The sequence below is a fragment of the Sciurus carolinensis genome, chromosome 13, assembly GCF_902686445.1.
Source record: "Sciurus carolinensis chromosome 13, mSciCar1.2, whole genome shotgun sequence".
Taxonomy (NCBI): Eukaryota; Metazoa; Chordata; class Mammalia; order Rodentia; family Sciuridae; genus Sciurus; species Sciurus carolinensis.
In genome coordinates this window covers 6339088-6361927 of record NC_062225.1, presented here as the reverse complement: position 1 = coordinate 6361927, position 22840 = coordinate 6339088, and the positions used below count along the sequence as shown (strand labels likewise).

The 22840-nt window shown below is 43.2% G+C and overlaps 1 protein-coding gene and 2 pseudogenes across 1 annotated transcript in view; 2 read left to right on the top strand and 1 right to left on the bottom strand.

Moving 5' to 3' along the window:
* The window catches only part of Tmem131 (transmembrane protein 131), a 155769-nt gene extending 153918 nt beyond the window's left edge, over positions 1–1851 (top strand). The window contains exon 41 of the mRNA XM_047522346.1: positions 863–1851. Coding sequence (XP_047378302.1) covers positions 863–1147 — 285 coding nt within the window. The 3' untranslated portion in view covers positions 1148–1851. The remainder of the gene's footprint in view (positions 1–862) is intronic.
* A 5810-nt stretch (positions 1852–7661) lies between these two features.
* Positions 7662–8508, top strand: LOC124962729 (Golgi phosphoprotein 3-like; annotated as a pseudogene).
* Positions 8509–15187: 6679 nt separating this feature from the next.
* LOC124963522 (vacuolar fusion protein CCZ1 homolog) lies at positions 15188–17515 on the bottom strand (annotated as a pseudogene).
* Between the last annotated feature and the right edge of the window lie 5325 nt (positions 17516–22840).

Below are 22840 nucleotides of genomic sequence, written 5' to 3'. Positions count from 1 at the left end.
GGTTTCCCTGTCCACTTCACGCAGCCCGTGGCCTCCAGGGCAAGCTGGGACGGGGCACGTGCTTTGTTTTAAGAAGCCCCTCTTAGCTCCAGCTTTTCTAGTGCACATTTGTTTGCTTCACAGAGAAATTTTTCTGCAGAGATTATGCTCAAAAACCAAGTCCATTTACCAAGGAAAACAATGATTTCAGCTTTCCCAAATTGTCATCAAAAACTGTGATCCCACTGTTCTCAGGAACACTAAATCAGACGTGCAGGTTGAATAGGCGGCATTTCACTTCACAGATCTTACTTACGTAGAGGCCAGTTTGTCTCCTTGTGCTCATTCTGGCTTCAGAGTTGAAAACACCCTAACCGTTCTTTAAAACGGGAGCCCGCAGCAGGCATGGGGCGCACACCTGTGACCCCGGCAACCCGGGAGCTGGGCAGGAGCACCACCAGTTGGAGGCCAGCCTGGGCAACTTAGACTGTCTCAGAAAGGCTGGGGACACAGTTCAGTGGTAAACGCCCCTGGGTTCCATCTGTAGTGCCAGGGGGACAGGATCCAGCCCACCGCGTGAAGAGACAGGTAGTGAGTACTCAGGCCTGCAGGCCATCCCGCTTCCGCCCCAGCCAGCCCTGCCTTGTGCACACGTAGCCAGAGATGCCGCAGGGGACTGATGCACAGGGCACACTGGGGGGGTTGGGACGCCAGGTGGTGTCCCCCGGGCCTTCTTTGGAACGCCAGTCTCCTCAGACTCCAGCATCGCCTGGGGTGATGGGAAGTGGGGGTCTGTGACCCAGCCTCCTCCGTCCCCGACTGAACACTGCCCTCCCCCGCCGTGTGGCCCGCGCGCTCAGCCCGGTGTCCTGTCTCCTCGCAGTCCATCCTCGGCAACACCAGCGGCTTGTGGTCCACCACCCCCTTCAGCAGCTCCATCTGGTCCAGCAGCCTCAACAGCGCCCTCCCCTTCAGCACCCCAGCCAGCACGCTGTCCAGCATCGGCCTCATGGGCACCGAGACCTCCCCCGGGGCACACGCCCCTGCCGCCTCCAGCCCGGCTGATGACTTGGGACAGACGTACAACCCCTGGCGGATATGGAGTCCCACCATCGGAAGAAGAAGCTCTGACCCCTGGTCTAACTCGCACTTCCCTCATGAGAATTGAAATTAGGCAAAAACAAAAAGAAACCACGCGGGCGCCTGGCCTCGATCCTGATGGGCCTCAGCCCCCGCCCCTGCAGGCAGACCCGCAGGGCAGGCTCCACACGCGCTTCTCTCCGGTCTTTCTCGCAATTATGATACTATGAGATTTGCTGTTGTGCTTTTAGAGCAGTCTGGACGCAGCCACAGACTAAGACCTGTCCATCCAAAACCTCGCTGTCCCGTCTCCCCGCCCTCCTCCCGTGCTCCCTTCATCTGTCTGAACACAGATTTGGCATTACAGCTAAGGGAGTGATTTGAGTTAATTCAGAAGTCCTGGCATGTGACAATTTTACTAAATTACCAAGTTTGGTTAATAATTTCTCAATATTATGCGCCAAGATCTAATTTTAAAATGTATGAGGACTTTGTGCTGAAAATACAGAGTATTTTTTTAAAAGTAAGGCTGTGTTGGTAAAAGCAGATTACAGAGATGTAAGACAACTTAAGAACAGTGGATGAACATAAGACCACTCGGTTGAGACCATATGCATTTTCCGTGCTGTTTGTACTTGAGGTATGTAACATTTGTATACCTGGATTTATTTTAAAGATAAACTGAAATGCACATAGCCAAGTCTTGAAGTACAAGATTGAATGTGTATTTCTTAAAAATACAACTTTGTGTTGTACTTTGAAATAAATGATGCTTTTTTCAAAAGCCTTGAATTGTTTTGTTTTGCTTTTTTTAACATACATTTATTTGGACTTCTCACACCAAAAAACAACACGGCGCCATTGCCTGGCCCTGTGGAGGTGAGGTGAAGGCCGTGGCTGGCTGGTGTGGCTGGCGCCCCACAGGCTGAGGCCGTTCCCATGGTGATCTCCGAGGGCCCTGGAGGGGAACCCGGAAGCCCGTTCAGACTCACGCAGGGATAGTTCTTCCTCTTTGACACCCTCAACATTAAAGGCCTCAAAAATACGGTAACAGGGGTCAGCGCTTGTTGAGTGCTTACTGTGCGTCAGGCACCTGGCTGAAACCTCGGCCTGTGCCGCAGTCACTTCCCTCTGCCTCGGTGAGGTCAGCGAGGTCACGACTGGCCCAGTGACGACACAGGCCGGAGCCTGCGGGTCCACACGAGTCGCCATGCTTGGCCAAGGGCCCTGTGTCCACCATTGCGTGTCCTGAGGTGGCCAACCTTTGTCAAGCTGCTGTCAGAGGGAGACAGGAGAGGAGCGGGCAGGGAGGGAGGAGCAGCGGGGAGAGGCCGGACCCGCTGCAGGAGCTGGGGAGGGAACCCTGAAAGCAGCCGTCGCCCCACCAACCCACTGGTGTGGAGCAACCTAACCTGATGCAGCCGTACCCCGAGCCAGGCTGGACCAAAGGGACCCATGTGACACTGACAGAAGGGCCACAGGCAGCAGAGGAGGCAGTGCTGGGCAGAAACCCCCGCAGAGCGGTCTGGCCTCAGAACAGACAGAAGCCACGTGCCGAGTCTGGAAGGCACAGAGTAGTTCACACACCTCATGTTCTTCAACCTCTTAACTCAGAGGATGTTGATCCTTGGCCACTTCTAAGTCTCCTCCGCTCCTCCAGCGGTCCCCGTGGTCTACAGAGGCACCAGGCAAGTGTCCGCCCGCCCCAGGGCGTCACCTTGGGTTGATCTTTCAGAAAGGCCGCCGGCTCCAACTTGCTTTTCTTGGCCTCTTATTTGCTATTCTAAAGCAACCTTTGCCAGGTAAGTAGACGTTTGCCAGAACCGCTGGAGCTCAGTTACATCAGGAAGACGCCGAGCCGTCCTCATGAGGGCCAGAGTGCCTGTGAGCTATCGTGTGGCGTGATTTTGAATCTGGTCTTTTCTGTACCATCTACTAAGATCCCACAGAACCAGACATCACTTTGACCTATCACTCGGGATACCAGGTGTCCTGTGCCATCAGTTCTGGTGCTCGGGCCCGTGGCGGGCATGTGGGTGACGGCTGGCCTCTCACCATCTCCTTAGCAGGGTCTCCTCTGGGAACTGGTTGCAAAACCAGAGCCAATTTAAGACTTGGGAATTTCTCTCAAAGCAGATAAAGTGTAAAGCCCTCAGACAGGTGAGCTTCATACAGACCCTCAGTAATAAAAGAACCTTAGCAGCAGTCACCACCCGGGGCAGAGCAGGGGTGCTGAGCTTGCTTTGTCGTAAGACTTCCCCGAGGCTGCCATCTCTAGGTCCTACTCCCACGCCAGGGGCCTCAGCAGCTTGAGGAACACGTGCCCTTGGAAAAGGGGAAATTCAAGCAAGCCTTCCTGCTGTCCGCCGGGGCTCCCAGAGAACTCGGGTGAGCATTCCCGGCAACCCTCTCAAGCGCCAGGTCAAAGTTTGGCAGGACCTGGAGGCTCAACCACTAGTGAGAACTTGCTGGCACAACAGTCTGCTTTGTACTAGGCCAAGGCCAAACATAAAATTTAAAATTATCTATATAGAGAGGACAAGATGGCTAAAAAGAGGCCCCAGAACTCACCTCCTCCTCCACAAAGTAGAACCCGAGTAGCAGGTGCACGGCTGTATTTGTGGGGGCCTGCAGTGGGAGAACCCCAGGACTCGGAGGCCTGGCCAAAAGCACGGGAGAGACACCAGACTCCAGCTTCTGCCACCCTGAAAAGGCCCTGCAAACCACCGTGCAGTGGCTGCCATCCTGGCCACGGGAAGGCTTCGCGACGCTCACAGGCTTGCAGCCCACTTAGACAAGCAGCCTGAAATCTGCAGTGGCCTCGCCTTGGAGAGAAGACCTCACCTACCACGTCCCCAGTGGGCTGTGGCCAGGAGCCATCTTGGGAAGGGGGCTAGGGTCAGACCCCGGGCTGCTCTAAGGCACAGAAACAACTGGACATCTCTGGTCCCCCCAGAGGTAGCTGCCTCATGAACCCAACGTGGTCCAGCAGAGCGACTGACCCATGTCAGTAGGGACAGGCAATATGGCAGAGAAGAGAACAGAGGGCACTGCCCTCAAGAACTAGGAGATGGCCCATATGGCCATCCCCTGGTACCGGTGCTGGACTGCAGGCACGTGTCCACATGTCCCTGCAGCCGCCTGCACCACGCTCCAGCACCTGTTACAGGGCAGGGAGGGACAGCGCCTCCCACCACTGCCCCCACGGGCAAGGTGAGAGGGCATGGACCACCCACGCCTCTGGCCGCCGCCTGTCCCCAGGCCCATGTGGCTAGAGATGCCAAGAGCACTATAAGCCAGCTTGGCCACAGTCGCACTCCCGGGGCACACGGAGGCTGAAGGAGCAGGGGACAAAAGCCCTGGCCTTCACCAAAACCCCAGCCGCACACAGCAGGTCAGACCCTTGCCTGGCTCCAACCGAGACCCCACTCCTGGACAGGCACTGCCACGGGAGTGAGGAACACCCCCTTACTGCCACCCACCTACGTGGTTCCCGTGGCCACCAGGCCCCTCCGCTTGTCTGACCGCCTGCTGTGGAGGCGGGGCCAGTGCTCGGAGGGAGGCTGCGGTTCTGCCGCCCTCCCCTGGCAGCAGCCGGCCCACGCGGCTCATGGACTGGCAAGTGCTTCAGGCCCTCGCCACTGCCGGGACAGCAGCGTGGACCCCAGCTCGAAGCAGAGTTCACGTCAGAGGAGAGTCCCCCGTCACCAGTTAGAGGCCATCGCCGCCATGACAGGAAGGCCACACAGCACTCCACCCACCGCTGTCTACACCATACCTGACGGAACTGAGTGTCCCCACTCTTGCAAGGCCTGCAGACATGGAGTCTGACTCTGCCACAGGACATACTGTGCCCAAAGTCATTATCACAGTCAAAGAGGTGATAGGGAGCCTACACCACGTTGCCCAGATAGAGTCAAAGCCAACATTGCTCAACAAATAAACAGCCCAAGGCACACCTGCAAAGAAAGCTGCTAAGTCAGGTACAGTCGCCCACGCCTGTAATCCCAGCAGCTTGGGAGGCTGAGGCAGGAGGATCAAAGCCAGCCTCAGCAAAATCCCAAGTTCAAAGCCAGCCTCAGCAAAAGCAAGGTGCTAAGCAACTCAGTGAAACCCTGTCTCTAAATAAAATACAAAAAGGGTTGGGGATGTGACTCAGAGGTTGAGTGTCCCTGAGTTCAATCCTGGTACCCAAAAAAGACAGAAAACTGCTTACTTAGAAAGCTATCCCATTAAAGTGGTAGTTACCTAATCTCAATGTAAATCTCAATGTAAGAGCACAAGAAATATGAAAAAACAAAGTAAAATCACATCTCCAAAAGAACATAATAACTTGCAACAGATTCCTAAGAAATAAAAATGGATGAAATAGTTGGTAAAGATTTAAAGAAGCAGGGCACAGTGGGGCACGCCTATTATCCCAGCAGCTCAGGAAGCTGAGGCAGGATGATCACAAGTTCAAAGTCAGCCTCAGCAACTTAACAAGGCCCTAAGCAACTCAACAAGACTGTGTCCTAAATAAAAGATTTTTAAAAAAGGACTGGGGAATGTGGCTCAGTGGTTAAGAGGCCCTGGGTTCAACCCCTGGTACCACACACAAAAAATAAATTACAGTTGAGAGCCTCAGCAATGGACTAGATCAAGCATAAGGCATCTGAACTTGAAAACAGGTCTTTTAAAACATCCCAGTTGGACACCCCCTGCCCCTCAAAAAAGGACTGAGTATCTGCATTAATGAAATACCCAAAGGTGAGGAGAAAAGTGAAGAACTACTCAATGAAATCATGGTAGAAAACTTCCCCAATCTTGGGAAGGACATGCATGGGCACCTAATGTATATGAGGATTATAGGACTCCAAATAGATAAGATCTTAACCACAGCACATTATTGTCTTGTACTTTTGACAGTGTGACTGAGAATTTTTAAATGTGTAACAGGAAAGCATCAAGTCATATTTAAGGGTATCCCCATTAGACTAACGAATTTCTCAACAGGAACCCTAGCGGCAAGGAGGGAACAGAGTGATACATTTCAACTACTGAAAGAAAATTCCTGCCAACTAAGATTACTACACCCAGCAAGGCCATTCCTCATAAATGAAGGAGAAATAAAGACCTTCCAAGATGAGCAAAAACTGAAGGAATTCATGACTACCAGACCAGACTTACAAAAGATTTTAAGGAAGTCCCACACTCAAAGATAACTCTCATCATAAATGCATGTGAAAGTATAAATCCTACTAGAAGAGTAAATACAAAAATAAAATAGAAAATAATCAAACACTGTCAATACGATAAACTTCAAACTATGAAGATGAACAAGAAAGGAAGCACAAAGAATATTCAAAACAACTAGAAGAAAATGAACAAAATGACAGAAGTCTTTGCCTATCAGTAATAACCTTAAATGTAAACATAACCAAATTCTCCAATTTTATCATACAGACAAAAAAAAAAGAGATGCAGACTGGCTAAATGAATTTAAACTTTGAAAAAAGGAAGATCCAATCATATGTTGCCTTTAAGAAACTCACTACATCAGTAAAGATACATACAAACTGAAAGTGAAAAGATGGAGAATGGTATTCCTAGTAAATGGAAATCTAAAGTGGGCAGGAATAGCTATACTTAAATCCTACAAAATAGACTTTGATAAAAACTGTGAAAAAGGTGAAAAAAAATTAGTCCCTATATAATGATCCAGAGATCAATTTGACCAGAAGATATGATGATTGTAAATCAATATGCACCTAATGTTGAAGGACCCAACTTTGTAAAACAAACACTATCAGTTGTAAACAGAGAGGTAAGATCCAATACAGCAATGGTGGGGGATTTTAACACCCTACTTCCTCCAGTGGACAGATCATCCAGACAAAAATTCAACACAGAAACATCAGAGTTAAACTATGCTGTAGATCAAATGGACCTAGCAGACATTTACAGAATTGCCAAATACACAGTCTTATCACTAGCACAAAGAACTCTTCCTAGAATAGGCCATATATTAGGCCACAAATCTTTTTTTTAAACCTTGTTATTTATTCACTTTTTTGCAGTACTTAAAATTAAACCCAGGGTCACTCTACCCCTGAGCCACAGAGCTACGCCTCCAGTCCCCCCCACCTTTTTTTTAAAGATAGCATTTCACTAAGTTGTCCAGGCTGCCCTTGAACTTGCAATCCTCCTGCCTCAGAGCCACGCCCCACCCCCAGTAGCTAGGATCACAGGTGTGGGCCACCACACCTGGCTACAAAACAAGTCTTAACAAATTCTTAACAAATGCAAAACAAGTGAAATCATATCCTATATCTTTTCTGATCACAATGAAATAAAACTAGAAGTCAACAACAAATGAAATTTTATAAATGATAAAAATACATGAAGACTGAACAACAAACTTTGAATGAATGAAGAAATAAAAAGGGAAATTTAAAAATTGCTCGAAACAAATGAAAATGGAAATATAGCATACCAAAACTTATGTGATCTAAGCAGAGCTGAGAAATACTTACGCTACATCAGAAAATGAGGTCCTCCTGACAGCACAAGCTTCAGCCTGCGTCCAACTGTAAGCCAGAGTATCATCAGAAACACACGAGATGACCACGTCGACTCACCAGACCTGTCGCACTGAAATAAGCACTCTGAAAAGAAGATAGAAAGTGAAGAAGATACTAATCAAGAGAGGAGTCCAGATAAAGAAAATTCGGGAGACGCTAAGGATATTCGCCTCGCCCTTATGGAAGAAGTATTGCTCCTGGAACTAAACAATAAAAAGGGCTATGCATCTTTCTAGAATGGCAGCACATCATCTGGTCTGTGAGGAGGCATCCTGATAGAGCTAGCCATGTGGGGTCAAATCTGTCTGGAACCCCCACCATGCCTAAGAAGCAACTACTAGACAGAAAGGTGCTACTAGAGTTGAACAGCCCAACAGGTGATATTCTACTGGATGAAACTCTCAAACACATCAAAGCAACTGAATCCACAGAAACCTCCATCCAAACATAGATAGAGCTTCTCACTGGTGAGGCCTGGAACCCCTTCAAATTGCCGTACCTACTAGCTGAGAAATATACTAGAGCAAATTGTAAAGAACCTAACAGAGAAGAGTATTGTGACCACTGAGAAGCAGAATTTCCCACTATTTGACATGACTGTTCATCCAGTGACCAGTACAACAGAGAAACAGTGACTAGTGAAAAAACATCAAGATAGTGTACTAGGGCGGTGGGTAAATGGCCCTCAGGGTATGGACAGGCGAACACTAACCCTCCTGGGGCTAGCCCCCTCCTCTGATGTGCTAGAGAACGTCTTCTCTCTGACAGATGACAAATATGATGTGGCAACGCATAGAACCACTAACCTGGACCCTGAGTGGAGGGGACAAAGCACAACACTGCAGAGGTGACCTGGGATGGGCGGGCGGCCTTCAATAAATCCTAAAGCCAGCAAAAGGGTTTTTCCTTTTTACCTGCTGGCTGGTGACTTGCAGAGACCCTATTACTGAATTTGGTGTCATGAAACATTTTCATCATTTATTATTCCTTCTCTTGGCTCAGACTCATGATTTGGGGAGAGCAATTTTAGGGCTTCTCCATATGCCTTGATCATGATAAGCAGATGTTATTTCTCCCTATACCTTCACTCCATAGGTGAATAAACTGGGTGAGCCCATACTCACCCAATAAACAGTTCCCCTACCCAAAAAAAATGACGGAAAGATTCCAAATAAACAGCATAATTATACATTTCAAGGACCTAGAAAAGCTAGAACAAACCAAACCTGAAATTAGTAGGAGAAATTTTTAAAATCAGAGCAGAAATATATGAAATAAAAACTTTAAAACAAAACAAAAGATCAATGAAACAAACTGGGGTTTTTAAAAAGATGTACAAAAATCAACAACCTTTAGCTAGGCTAATCAAGAAAAAGAAAAGACATAAATAAATAGAGATGAAAAAGATTACAACCAGGGCTGGGGATATAACTCAGTAGGCCCTGGGTTCAATCCCCAGCACTGAAAAAAAAAAAAAAAAAAAAAAAGATTACAACCAATGTTACAGAAATACAAAGGATCATGAGGGATTTTTATGAAAAACTGCATGCTAAAAAATTTGGAAAACTAAGAAGAAATGTGTAAATTCCTAGACATGTAAGACCTACCAAAAGTGAACTCTGAGGACATAAAAAATTGAATAGACCAACAACTGAGACTGACTCAGTAATAAAGTCTTTCTACAAAGAAAAGCCCAGGCTGGTTGACTTGAATATTCCAAGCAAATGGGAATAGCAGTACTTATTTATGACAAAACAAATTGTTGAGTTTCACCAAATTTCAAAGTAGAACTAATAATGCCCATTCATCTCAAACTATTCCAAAGAATTGAAAGCAAGGGAACCCTTCCAAACTCATTCTACGATTCCAGAGTTACCCTGTAATCAAATAAAATGATTCAACAATAAAAGATCATTTTAAACCAATATCTCTGATGAAGATAGATGTAAAAATTCTCAAAAAAATACTAACAAATCAAATTCAACAGCACATCAAAAAGATCATTCACCATGATCCAGTTGGTTTCCTCATAGGAATGCAAGGATGGTTCAATAAGCACAATATGTCACGTCAACAGATGAAGGACAAAGGTCCCAAAATCATCTCAATGGATGCAGAAAAACATTTGATAAGAGTCAACATCCCATAATGATAAGAGGCCTGAACAGATCAGGTATAGAAGGATCATAATTGAACACCATAAAAGTCAAATGTGGCAAACCCACAACCAACATCATACTGCAAAAGAAAACGCTGAGATCATTTTGTTTAAGACCAGGAATGGGCAAAGGTGTCCACTCTCACCACTTTCACTTGATGCAGCACTAGACATTTTAACAAGAGATATTAAGTAAGAGAAAGAAATAAAATGAATACAAATAGAAGGAAGGAACTCAAGTTGACCCTGTTTGCAGAAGATAAGATTCCATGTAGAAAACCCCAAGACCCACCAAGAGACCATTAGAACTAATAAACTCAGTAAAGTAGCAGAAAACAAAAACCAGTACTTTTTCTATATACCAGTAACAAAGTTCCTGAGAAAGAAATTATAAAAACAACCCAGTTCACAATCTCTACAAACACAATCACCTTGGAACAAATTTAACCAAGAAAATGAAAGACCTCTACAATAAAAATAACCAAACGTTGATGATGATAGAAATTGAAGAAGACATGAAAAATGTGAAGACCTCCCTGTTCATGGCCTGGAAGAGCTAGTATTGTTAAAACACATACCCGGCCTAAAGTGATTTAGAGATCCCCATCAAAATATCAATGACATGCTTCACAGAACTAGAAAAAAAGCAATTCTAAAATTCATACAGAAGCACAAAAGACCCCAAACACCCAAAGCAATCTTAATAAGAAAAAAATAAAGCAGAGGTCATCATAATACCAAATTTCAAGACATACAGCAGAGCCACAGTAAGCAGACCAGCATGGTAGTGGGGTTAAGACACACACAGAGACCAAGAGGAGAGAAGGAAGAGCCCCAAAATAGTCGCAAAATAGACCCAAACAATTACAGTCAACAGGTTCTCAACAGAGGTGCAAAAAACAATCATGGGAGAAAGGACAGTTTCTTCAACAAATGGTGTTCAGACAAATGGATATCCACACACAGCAGATTGAAACCCAACCCTCTCTCTCACCCTGTGCAAAAGTCAACTCAGAATGGACGAAAGACCTGAAATGGTGGCACCAGGAGAAGAGAATACAGGGCAAGCCTGGGACATTGGTGTGGGCAGTGATTTTCTGGAAAGGACCCAAAGCCCAGGAAACAGGGGCAAAAATTTGACAAATGAGATAACATCACAGTAAAAAGCTTCTGCACAGCAAAAATAAATAAATGAATAAAATGAAATAACAGAGTGGTCAGATGACCTACAGGTAGTAGAAAACGTTTGCAGTGCGTCCAGCTGAGAAGGGTTGATATCCAGAAGACAAAAGGAACCCGGAAAATTCAGCAGCTGGAAGGAACCCGATCTTTAAAATGTGAAAATGATCTGAAGACGTTTCTCAAAAGGAGAAATGCATATGGCCACAGATATATTTAAAAATATTCAATATCATTAAATATCAGAGAAACATAAATCAAAATTATAATGAAATGCCATTTCACCCCAATTAAAAGGGCTGTTACTAAAATCCAATAACGAATGCTGAGGAGGATGTGAAGAAAACGGAACTTTGACCCCACTGTTGGTGAGAATGGGAATTAGTATAACCCATATTTGTGGGTGCTATTCACAGAAGCTAATAGGGAATCAGGCTAGGTGTCCATCAACAATTAAATGGACAAATAAAATGTGCTCTATACACATAGTGGAATATTATTCAGCAACAAAAACAATGAAGACTTGTCACTTGCAGTAAAATAGATGGAACTGGGGACATTACGTAAAGTGAAATAAACCTTACATAGAAAAACAAGGACTACATGTTCTCTCTCATACATTGAAATTTTGTAAAGTCAACCTGAAAGTACAATAGTTAAGACAGATTGGTAGGGTATGGGCGGGGGGGAGGGAAAAGGGTGTGTTTGGATTTGATCAGTGCATGCTCTCTGCATGTATGGAAAATCATACTCCACTAATATGTACGATTAATATGTGTTAATAAAAAATGGGAAAAGTTATGTATATAAATCATTTAACAAAATAGTATAGATACTTTTTAAAAATGAGTCTCATTTTATAAAATTCTTACGATTTATAAAGACTTGGCATGTTAAGAAAATTGTAATATCCAGATTAACTAAAGACTTAGGCGTAAATTAATTTATGAGTAACTTAAATACTTTTGTGGTTTCTGAAAAGAACAAAAACTGATAGAGGACTGGGGATATAGCTCAGTTGGTAGAGTGCTTGCCTCACAAGCACAAGACCCTGGGTTCAAGTCCCCAGCACCGCAAAAAAAAACAAAAAAAACAAAAAAACAAAACTGATACAAAAAGAATTCATTTCAATTTATTCTGGTTTCTTAAAATGAGTTATTAACAAAATATGCAAATACTTTTGAATGATGTGTTTGTTTTGCCATTTCAAAACTTTAAATAGGAAGTAAATGCTCATAAAATATTAACACCCCGAAGGACACCCCAGAGGACACCCCAGAGTCTCACGGCTCATGGGGAAATTGAGAGGCCATTATAACTGTCCAAAGGCCCTGGTTTGAAAGGAAAAGAAAGAAAAAATAACCCAGGGATATTTATAATGCCCATCACATCTTAGGATGGTCAACTGAAGTCACCAAGAACAAAAAACAAAAGAAGAACAACATCTACAGTGGGGTCTAGCAACAAGTCTTCATGACATGTTCAGGAGAATTCTGGTGGCAGGTGACTGACGTGAACGTCATCGCTGACCATCTTCAAGTGCATGATTTCGTGGTTCTTCATACAGTTACAATGGTGTGTGACTGACTGCAGAACATTTCACCAACACCACCCCCACAAAAACTTCCGCACTTATTAACAGTTTGCTGCCCCGGCAACCACCCATCTCCCTCCCGTCTCTATGGATTTGCCATACTTGACTTTTCATATAAATAGAAATAATTCCTGATCTTTTGAGTCTGGGTTCTTCTACAGAATCGTGTTTTGAAGGTAAATGTTGTAAATGAATCAGTACTTCACTCCTTCTCATGGCTGAATAAGATTCCATTGCATGAGATACACTGCATATTTATTCATCAGCTGGGTCATTTCCACTTTTTGACTATTATGACACACTCATGCACAGGTTTTGTGTGACCATGCTTTTGGATCTCTTGAGAACCACCTGGGAGTAGAATTGCTGGGTTATGTGTGGAATCTGTTTAAATTTTCTAAGGACCGCCAAACTGCTCCACAAAGTATCTGCAGCATTCCGCATGTCCACCAGGGATACCTGAGCGACCGTTTCTCCATGACCTCTGCAGCCTCACTCCTGTTTCTGTAGCTCCCTGAGTGCTACCTCACTGTGGTTTTAAGTCACATTTCCCTAATGATTAATGCTGTTGAGACTCTTTTTGTGGGCTTATTAGCCATTGTTAATTTGTTTTTCGATTATTGGTTTATAAAAGTTCTTTATATTTGGTGGGGGGGGTGTTAGACTGTTATCAGACATATGATTGACAAGTACTCACATTCTGTGGGTTCTCTTCATTTCCTTGACACACTTTTCTTGTACAAAGTTTTAAGTCGGATGAGGTCCAATTGTTCCATATTTTCTGTTGTTGATTGTGCTCTTGTGTCTTGGTCCATTCAGAATGCTATATTGAAATGCTTTTGTAATCTGTCATCAACAGAAATTTATCACTCATTGTTCTGAGTCTGGGAAGCCCAAGATCTAGGCACCAGGAGAACTGGGTTCTGGTGAGGGCTCTCCCTGCTTCAAAGATGGCGTTTTCCAGTTATGTCCCCACATGGTGGAAGGGGAATATAGGCTTCTTCAACTCTCTTTTACAGGGCACCAATCCCATTTACGAGAACCCTACCCTCATGACTTAACCATCTCCCCAAAACCCAACTCCTATACTATCACCTTGGGGATATGAATTTTAGGGGGACATATTTGAACCACAGCTTCTTGGCATTATATCTAAGAAAATATTGCCTAATCCAAGACCATGAAGAGCCACATGTGCATTGCCTTCTAAGCATAGTTCTGGTTCTTATATTTAGGTCTTTGATCTATTTTGAATTAACTTTGTGTATATGGTATGAGATAGGGGTCCAGCTTCATTCCTTCACATGCAGATACCCAGTGTTCTAGCGCCACTGATTGGAAAGACCATTCATTCCCTGTGAGTGGTTTTGGCACCCTTATTGGAAATCTGTTGGCCACAGAAGTATGGGTTTATTTCTAGGTTGGCAATTCTATTCCACTGATTTATATGTCTATCATTATACAAGTACCACACTGTTTTGGTAACTGTGGCTTTGCAGTGAGTTTGGAAAGCAGTAAGTGGGAGTCTTCCAACCTTGATCATCTTTTCAATATTATTTTGGTTATTTGTGGGACCTTGCATTCCATATGAATTTTAGGATCAGTTTGTATGTTTCTACCAAAGAGAAAATGACATTTAGAATATTGACATTTAGGGATTGTATCCAATCTATAGATTAATCAGGGAAATATTGACATCTTAAGAATAATGTCTTCTAATCTATGGACACAGGATGTATGTCCAATTATTGAGTCTTCTTTAATCTCTTTCAATAGTGTTTTGTAGTTTTCAGTGTACATGTCTTAAATTTTGTTAAATTTCTAGGTATGTGATCCTTTTGATGCTATTGTAAATGGAATTGTTTGCTTTATTTCCTTGTTGAATGATTCATTTTTAGTACACAGAAATACAACTTTTGTACATTGATTTCTACCCTACAAGTTTGAACAAAGATACTTTTACTTTTTCCTTCTAACTTGGATACATTTTATTCCTTTTACCTTTTTTTTTTTTTAACAACTTATTGGTCTTATTTTCCAGTAAAGTTTTTACATAATGTCAGAATAATGGATTGATAGAGATATAGCCAACTCCCTTTAAGAACTTCCACATAAATTTTGAAAATCTAAAAACTTTAGGGAACCATCAGACTGAGTAGAAGTTCAGTTCTTCAAAGCAAGTATTGCTTTACCACCGTCAAATCCAGTTGATAAATGACTGATAAATTCTTGACTTCAATCAGGCTCACATTTTTTTTTTTTTAATTCAAAATAACATATAGCTTCTGCTGATCAGACTTTTCCCCAACAACCCAGTACTGGGTCACGGTGTTCATGATTTCTTCATCTTCCTCTGCTCTCATAAAATCACTGTTGGTTGCCTAGAATCTTCATCACATCTGGATGAAGAGGTAGATGTAAGTGATGCTCTGGGTGTGCTCCTCCTGGGAATTTTCTCTGCTGGTTGAAGTAGCTGAACTGTGGTCTCTTCAGAGCTGGGAATTCCTGTGTTGATGTCAAACTACTCACAAATGTCAGATCAACAACAGCAATATCCAGTCTTCCACAACACCCAGCGCGGGTCCTAGGGAGATAGGGACCGTAGAGCACAGCACGCGTGGCCTTACGAACAATTCAGTGGAGCGCTTCATTAAGTGCGGCCGTATGTACAAAAATTGGGGGAGCCACATTTTGCTTGTAGATTATTAAGGTTGAAGGATCCAGTAAGACGTCGTCCACAGGGTTGAAGATCTCCTGGCATTTCTGCTGATGGGATTCCTTCCTGCCAACTCAGGTTCCACGTGCGTGAGAAACAGAGAGGTAGTGGGGTGTTTGTGTAAAGTTCCCGAAACATCTTGTTCTCATCCACTCCAGATAGCTGATCACTCTGGAGAAATGCAGTGTATTTGACTATATTCAAGCTTTTCTCCTTTTTGTTAATAAAGGCCTGGATTTTCAAATTAGTCATTTTATCCAATGAAAAGAAGTCGATTCCACCAAAAATGTCAAGCAGGACACGCGTCAGCAAACGCAGAGTTTGCAAAGACCAGTGAAAGAACTTCTCTAATCTTTCTTTTAGGAGTGCGACGCCATCATCTCCCACAACTTGGAGAAATGTCCCATTAAGAGGCCGTGCGTGCTGTGGTGTTGCTGTCACCCTGACCCCTGACCCCTGACCTGCCCCGCCACTCCTCCTCTTGGTGGTCAACAACTGCTTTTCCATCTTCACTTTGCTTTTCAATTATAAGATTTGGAACGACCATAACCATCCAGAATTTTTTTCCTGGTCACTGAAGAGCTGCCAATTCTGTGTCTGTAAAGATTTTGCAGGTTTGGATGGATTAAAGGTCCCTCCCCGGCGTGGCAAAATGATGGATTGTAGATGAAGAAGTGCCAGTGAGACCCTCTCCTCCTGAGCCACCCAGCTCAGTCCCAGCCAGGCCCCCCAAGCCAGGTCCCAGCCCCTCCTCCCTCGGCCTACCCAGAGACAGTAGCTGGACATGATTATGTTGCGTTTCTTTCCTTTTTCTCACCTAATTTCTCTGGCTAGAAGTTGCAGTCTGATGTTGAATAAAAGTGGCAAAAGCTGATGTCACTGTCTTTTTCCTGATATTAGTGGAAAGGCCTCACTCTTACCCTTGATCCGAGGCCAATGGCAGGGTCTTACAGGTCCTTTGTCATAGAAGATGTTCCCTCCAGTTCATATTTCATTGGGTGTTCCTGTCGTGAAAGGGAGCTGGATTTTGTCAAACGCTGTGCGTCTCTTACTTGTGCATCCCATTGATGGATTTTTAATGGCACTTTCCTGCCATAAATCCCACTTGCTTATAGCGTACCATGTTTTCAACATCCCACTGGGTTGGTTTCCTAGTCGAGGATTTTGATCCCTATATTCACCCAAGATACTGGTCTGTGGTTTTCTTGTGCTGTCTGACTTTAGTTTCAAGGTATACTGGACTAACTGAGGACTGTATTTTTTTTAGAAAAGTTTGAAGATTGCTGTTAATTTCTCTTTAAATAGCGACTAAGATCACCAGAGAAGCTGGTGGTCAGGGCTTCTCTTTGGCAGAATGTCTTGACTGTTGACTCACTTTGATTGTTAAAGGTCAGTGTGGATTTTCCACTTCTTGAGATGGTTGCGTGTATCTAGGAATTCGTCCATTTCACGTAGTGACCTAGTTTCTGACCCACAGTTGTTCGTTTCTTCAAGGTCCATGGTAAATACGGCTCCTCCTCCACTCTGCTTTGACAGCATTCTCATGCCATCAGATCGAGGGACAATCCAGATCCTAAGCCTGTCCTCAGGTGGCCTGCCTGGAGGACGAGTCCACTAACAGGTTCCTCCTCCCCTGCAGTGACTGAGGCAGGACAGCGTTCCGAGGTGTGTATTCACCTCGCTGCCACAAATGGCCGCCACCGGTGCTCCCCAAGGTGCTGACTGAAGGGCATCGAGGAGGGGACAAGCCCTTGTCGTAGAGACCTGGAGCTGGTCTGGCCTGGACTTCAACCCCACTGTCTGTCCTTTCTGTGTCACTTATCACTTCTCAGTTCCCAGTAAGGGACAGGGGACCTGCCATCTCAGGAGGCTGGCAGAAAACAATTGCCTGAGGCCAAATACATAGGAAATAAGTCAATGGTGCCTTGATTTTTCTGTACATTTATATTTTAGAACAATTTTAGATTTACATGATAACTGCAAAGATAGTATGGCGCTCCTGCGTGCCCCATGCCCATTTCCCCCGTTATTTCTGTCTCACATTAGCAAGGTACGCTGGTCACAGTCGGTGGATATTGATAGATTGTTGCCATCACCTGAAGTCCATAGATGGTTCTACTGCCCCTCCTCTGCTCCAGAACAGCTGCCAGGACCCCGCGTTGCTGAGTCGTTAGGTACCAAGGTCCCTCTGGACTGTGGCAGCTGCTCAGGCTTCCCTTGTGTTTCATGACCTTGACGAAGGTCATGGGCGGTCCCTCCGGAGGGACATGTCTGCTGTGCTTCCCACGACTAGGCTGGAGTCACATGTCCCTGGAGGACGACCACAGGAGTCAAGTGCTGTTTCGCCATGTTGCGTGAACAAAGCTGCCACCCGCTGTGGGGTTGACCTTCGTGGCGGGGCTGAGGCCGCGTTTGTGGGTCTCCATGGTGAAGTTGCTCTGTTGTTGCTTTAACCTCCTGCCTACGCTGTGATGTAGCTACGGATGAGCCACCGTGTGCTCTCTTGCTTAAGGAGGAGGGACTGTGTGCCACCTCTTTGGGGGTCGAGGACCTCCATACAGCATTTGGAATTCTGCATGAGATTTTTGTGTCTTCTCCCCCATTTATTTAATCAATCTTTTTTTTTTTAAATCAATCATTTACTTATGTAAGTATGGCCTCATAGATTTTTATCTGATGCTCTGGGTTATAATGCAGTATTACTTCATCTATTTCACTATTCAAATTACTCCAGCTTTGGCCACTGGGAACACTTTGAGTTGGTTCTGTGTCTCTTGGTCCTATCCCCACCAGTGTGGACTTTGGGCAGAGGAGCCTGTTCTGGACACTCCTTCAATTTCTGCCACTAAAAGATTCATCTTATATGTTTTCTTCCCAGTCCTACAATCAGTGATTTCTTCAAAGACCTCTAGTCTTTGGAGACAAGAAAATGGTATTAGAGGCTAAGATGTGAATGCTCAGCATGGTCATTTCTCCTGGTGAACCACTGCTGCTCTTTTTCTCTGTACAACCAGGTCTGTACACATACCTACTGGTATTTCTATCTATGTCTGCACGCAGCCAGCTATACCAATGTTAAGCTGAACTTGAGCTCACTGACGCCTCCAACTCTGATTCATCACCCTATGGCTCCTTCTAGCTTCCTCTCCATGCTTGGGCATCAACTCCGGTTCTCCAACAAGGAGAAAACTGGCTTCCACTTTCTGCCAAACATTTACTTAGCGGCTCAACTCTAGGTGCAGGGTCAGAACTGCGAATACCTGGCCAGACTGGAAACCACAGGATCAACTAGGAATACCGTGCTTACCTGTGGTTTCTACTGCCTTTGGTCTTACGGACTACACTTATCTACAAAGTTCAAGGTCAGCAACTTTCCCCTCCTCCTTCTGTAAGGCTGTTTCAAGGACGTGTAATACAGTGAGACTGTTTTGCCACCTTCGGTATCCTATCCTGGGATCCTACGTGACTTTTTCAACATTTGCACACGGTTAGATTCTTTCTTTTTTTTTTTTTTTAATTTTTTTTTAGTGGTAGATGGACACAATATCTTTCTTTCTTTATTTATTTATATGTAGTGCTGAGGATCAAACCCAGTGCCTCACACGTGCGAGGCAAGTGCTCCACCACTGAGCCCCAGTCCTAGATCCATTCTTTGTGCTGCAGAGTTCTGTACATTTTGAACTGATGTCCCTGACTCACAATTCCACCACCCAAAAGCCACACTGCACTTCACGCGTTCAATCCTCCTACTCCCCCACCCTCCTATACCACCGATCTTTTTACCAGGACTATCATTTTGCCTTTTCCAACTTTCATATAATTAGAGTCATATACTATGGGGCCATTTCAAACTGATTTCTATCAGATATCAATATTCATTTAAGATTCATTCATGTCTTTTGCAGCTTGATGCCTCATTTATTTTTATCAATGAATAACACTCCATTCTATGGCTGTACTACAATTTGGTTATCTATACACCTACTGAAGGACACCTTGGTTTCTTCCAGTTCTGGGTGATTATGGATAAAACTGCAATAAACATTTATATTGGGGTTTTGTGTGAATATACATTTTATTTGGATAAAAACCTTTAAGGGCATAATTGCTGGATTGTATGGTAAAAAACTGCCAAGCTATCTTCCAAGGTAACTGTACCACTTTACAGTCACCCTGCAATGAGTACTTCTGTGTCATGTATCCTTGCTAGCTGTCGGTGTCTTGAGTTTTATGGACGTGGGTTCTTCTAATAGGTGTTGGTATTATCTCAAAGTTGTGTTAATTTGCAATTCTTCAGTGACACACAGTGATGGTCATCCCTTCATGTGCTTATTTGCCATATGAACGTCTTCTTGGTGAGATATGAAGGAAATCTTTTACCTATTTTTAATCAGGTTGTTCCTTTTCTCCTTAAGTAGCCAGAGTTCTTGGTACATGCAACTCACCACTCCTTTATCAGATACACATTTTTCAAATGTTTTCTTCCAATCTGTGGTTTGTCTTTTGATTTTCTTAACAATGTCTTTCTCAAAGCAGAGATTTTTAATTTTAAGAAAGTCCAGCTTACTGATTTTTTCTTTCATGGATTATGCTCTTGGTGTTGTACCTAAAAACCAGTCTGGAGTGACCTCAGCAAGCTGGCCACCTACAAAGCTCCAGACCCTTCTTTTGTAGAAACTGAAAATGACGACTGACCAAAAGAACTGGATAGGAAACCGATCAAAGATCTGTGGCAAAAAAGAAAATGCTCAACCAAGAAAACAGCCCAGGGAATGTTGTGGCGTTTTCACCCATACTGGTCCTCACGTGGCACAGCGTGCCAGGAGAGCAGCTCAGCTCCTACTTCTCACCCTTGGAACAGAAGGAACAATGTAGAATTGTCTACATGTTCTACAATGTGGAGATGCTCTGGTCTGCTGGTGAGCTACCCTGGGGACTGCGCTGTGTCCCCTGCCCCAGCATACAGAGGGGGACTGGTGGCCCAGTTTGGATCTCGACTATTGAAAGCCACAGAAGTCAATGGTGAGCACCCCGGGGTGTGAAGAACCTTGGGGATCTGTGAACCCGGGATGCCAAGGTCAAGAGGTTAGGGTGGATGAGTAAGTAGAACACACAAGGCCATGAGGAAGTCCAGCGTGAGACCCTGGGAGGAAAGTAAGACATTTAACAGTAGCCATGAATATGGGGATTTTTTTTTAAAAAAAAGCACAGACACAAGTCCACACAGAACACATGTTCAGAAAATATTTAAGAAGACTTAATCCCCTAACAAGGGTTGATTACAAAACTCAGAGGCCCAACAATTAGCAGAAGTCTTCCATGCCAGTCTGCAAAGACCGGGAAAGGTAGATGTTTTTTTCAAATGCACAAATATCAGTGCAAGACATACAAAGAAACTATAAATTTCCACAAACCATCTGATTAAACACACATATTTAAACACACAGATGTAAATAACTGTCCTAAATATATTCAAAGAACTAAAAGAAAATTTGAACAAATAACTAAAAGAAATCATGAAAACAATATATGAACAGAATATGAATATAAACAAGAGATAGATATTATTTTTAAAAGAACCAAACAAATTTGGAGGCTGAAAGATACAATAACTGAATTGAAAAACTTACCTGCATGACTGATGCAATCCTGCAGTATGTATAACCAGAAAAACGAGAGATTGGACTCCATTTATGTATGATCTATCAAAATGTATAAATGCAGTCTACTGTCATGTACAACTAATTAGAACAAATAAAATTTAAAAATTAAACAGGAAAAATTTACTCAAGAGGCTTAACGACAGACTTGAAGAAGCAGAATAATCACAAAATCAGAGACAGGTTATTTGAAACTATAGAGTCTGAGGAGCAAAAATAAAGAACAAATAGAATGGACTGGTGTCTAGCCAATGGGCAGAAGTGCTTGCCCTGGGTTGAGGGCAAACCTCTCAGGCATGATTAGGAGTGTGGTTAGTTCTGTGTGCAAAGCATTTCTTTTTAAACTATCATAACTTCTGCAATTACTTTAAAGGAATCCTTCCTTACCTGATGTGTTTTTTAATAAGATATTATATTATTTGGGAAAAAAACAAAAACAAAGAGAAGGAAACAGAGCCTAAAGTACTTAAAGGACACTATATGTGTGTGTGTGTGTGTGTGTGTGTGTGTGTGTGTGTATTTTCTAGTAGTTCCAGAGGGAGAAAAGAGAGCAAAAGAAGCAGAAAAAGTATTTGAAGAAATAAAAGCTAAATACTTTACAAATATGAGGAAAGATATAGATATACAAATCCAAAACTCTCAATGAACTCTAAGCATATTAAGCCCAAAGACATTCACAGTGAGACATATTATACCCACACTGTCAAAAGACAAATAGAGAAATCTGGAAAACAATACAAAGAATATAACTCATCCCACACAAGAGATCCCCCATAAGACTATTAACAGAGCTTTTGTAAAAAACTCACAGGCTAGAAGAGAACAGGATGATATATTTAAAAAAAAAACAAGACAACTAAGAATTCTATATCCAGCAAGAATTTCCTTCAAAAATGGGGAAGAAAACATTCACACAAAAACAAAAGGGAAGAGAATTTGTTACCACTAAACCTGACCTATAGGAAATGCTGGAGAGAGTCCTTCAAGTTGAAATGAAAGAATGATAGACAGTAAATAAAAGCCATAGGAAAATAACAAGTTCTCCAGTATAGACAATAGATATGGACAATATAAAATAGCATTATAATTTTGATTTGTACTCCATATTTATTTTCTGAAATATTTAAAAGAATTGCACAAACTATCATAAATTATTACATATACAATGTATATCAGGTATACAATATATAAAGATGTAATTTATGACATCAAGAACAAAGTGGAAGAGGAAAGGATTATAGTTTTGCATGCAAATGAAGTTAAATTGTTATCAATTTAAGACAGATTTATCATAACTTTTATATTATCTGTAATCACCATGGCAAGCAGAAAGTATCTATAGATTATATAGAAAAGTAAACAAGAAATGAATGGTAAATGTCACCACAAAAATCAACTGAGCAAAAATAGAAATAAAAATAAAAAATATCAATTGAGCACAAAGGAAAGCAATAATGGACGAATGAGAAATAAAAAAGCTACATGGGGCTTGGGATAGAGCTCAGTAGAAGAGCCCTTGCCTGGCATGTGTGAGACCCTTGGGATGGAAGGAAGTCTATAAGGACACAGGACCAAATATTGCAAATGTGCTTTTCTATCAGTAATTAAATGTAAATGGATTGAACTCCTTAATCAAAAGACACAGATTTGTAAAATGATTATTTAAAGAGGAAACAGGGCCCAACAACATGCTATCTATAAGATACTCACTTAAAATCTAAGGACATGCATACATTGAAATTGAAAGTAAGAAAAAAACTGTTCTAAGCAAACAGCAACCAAAAGACAGCAGTGGTGGCTACATTAATATCAGACAAATCAGACTGTAAGTCAAAAACTGGTAAAAGAGACAAAGACTACATTACATAGTGATGAAGGGTCAATTCTCCAAGAAGATAAACTATTCTAAAC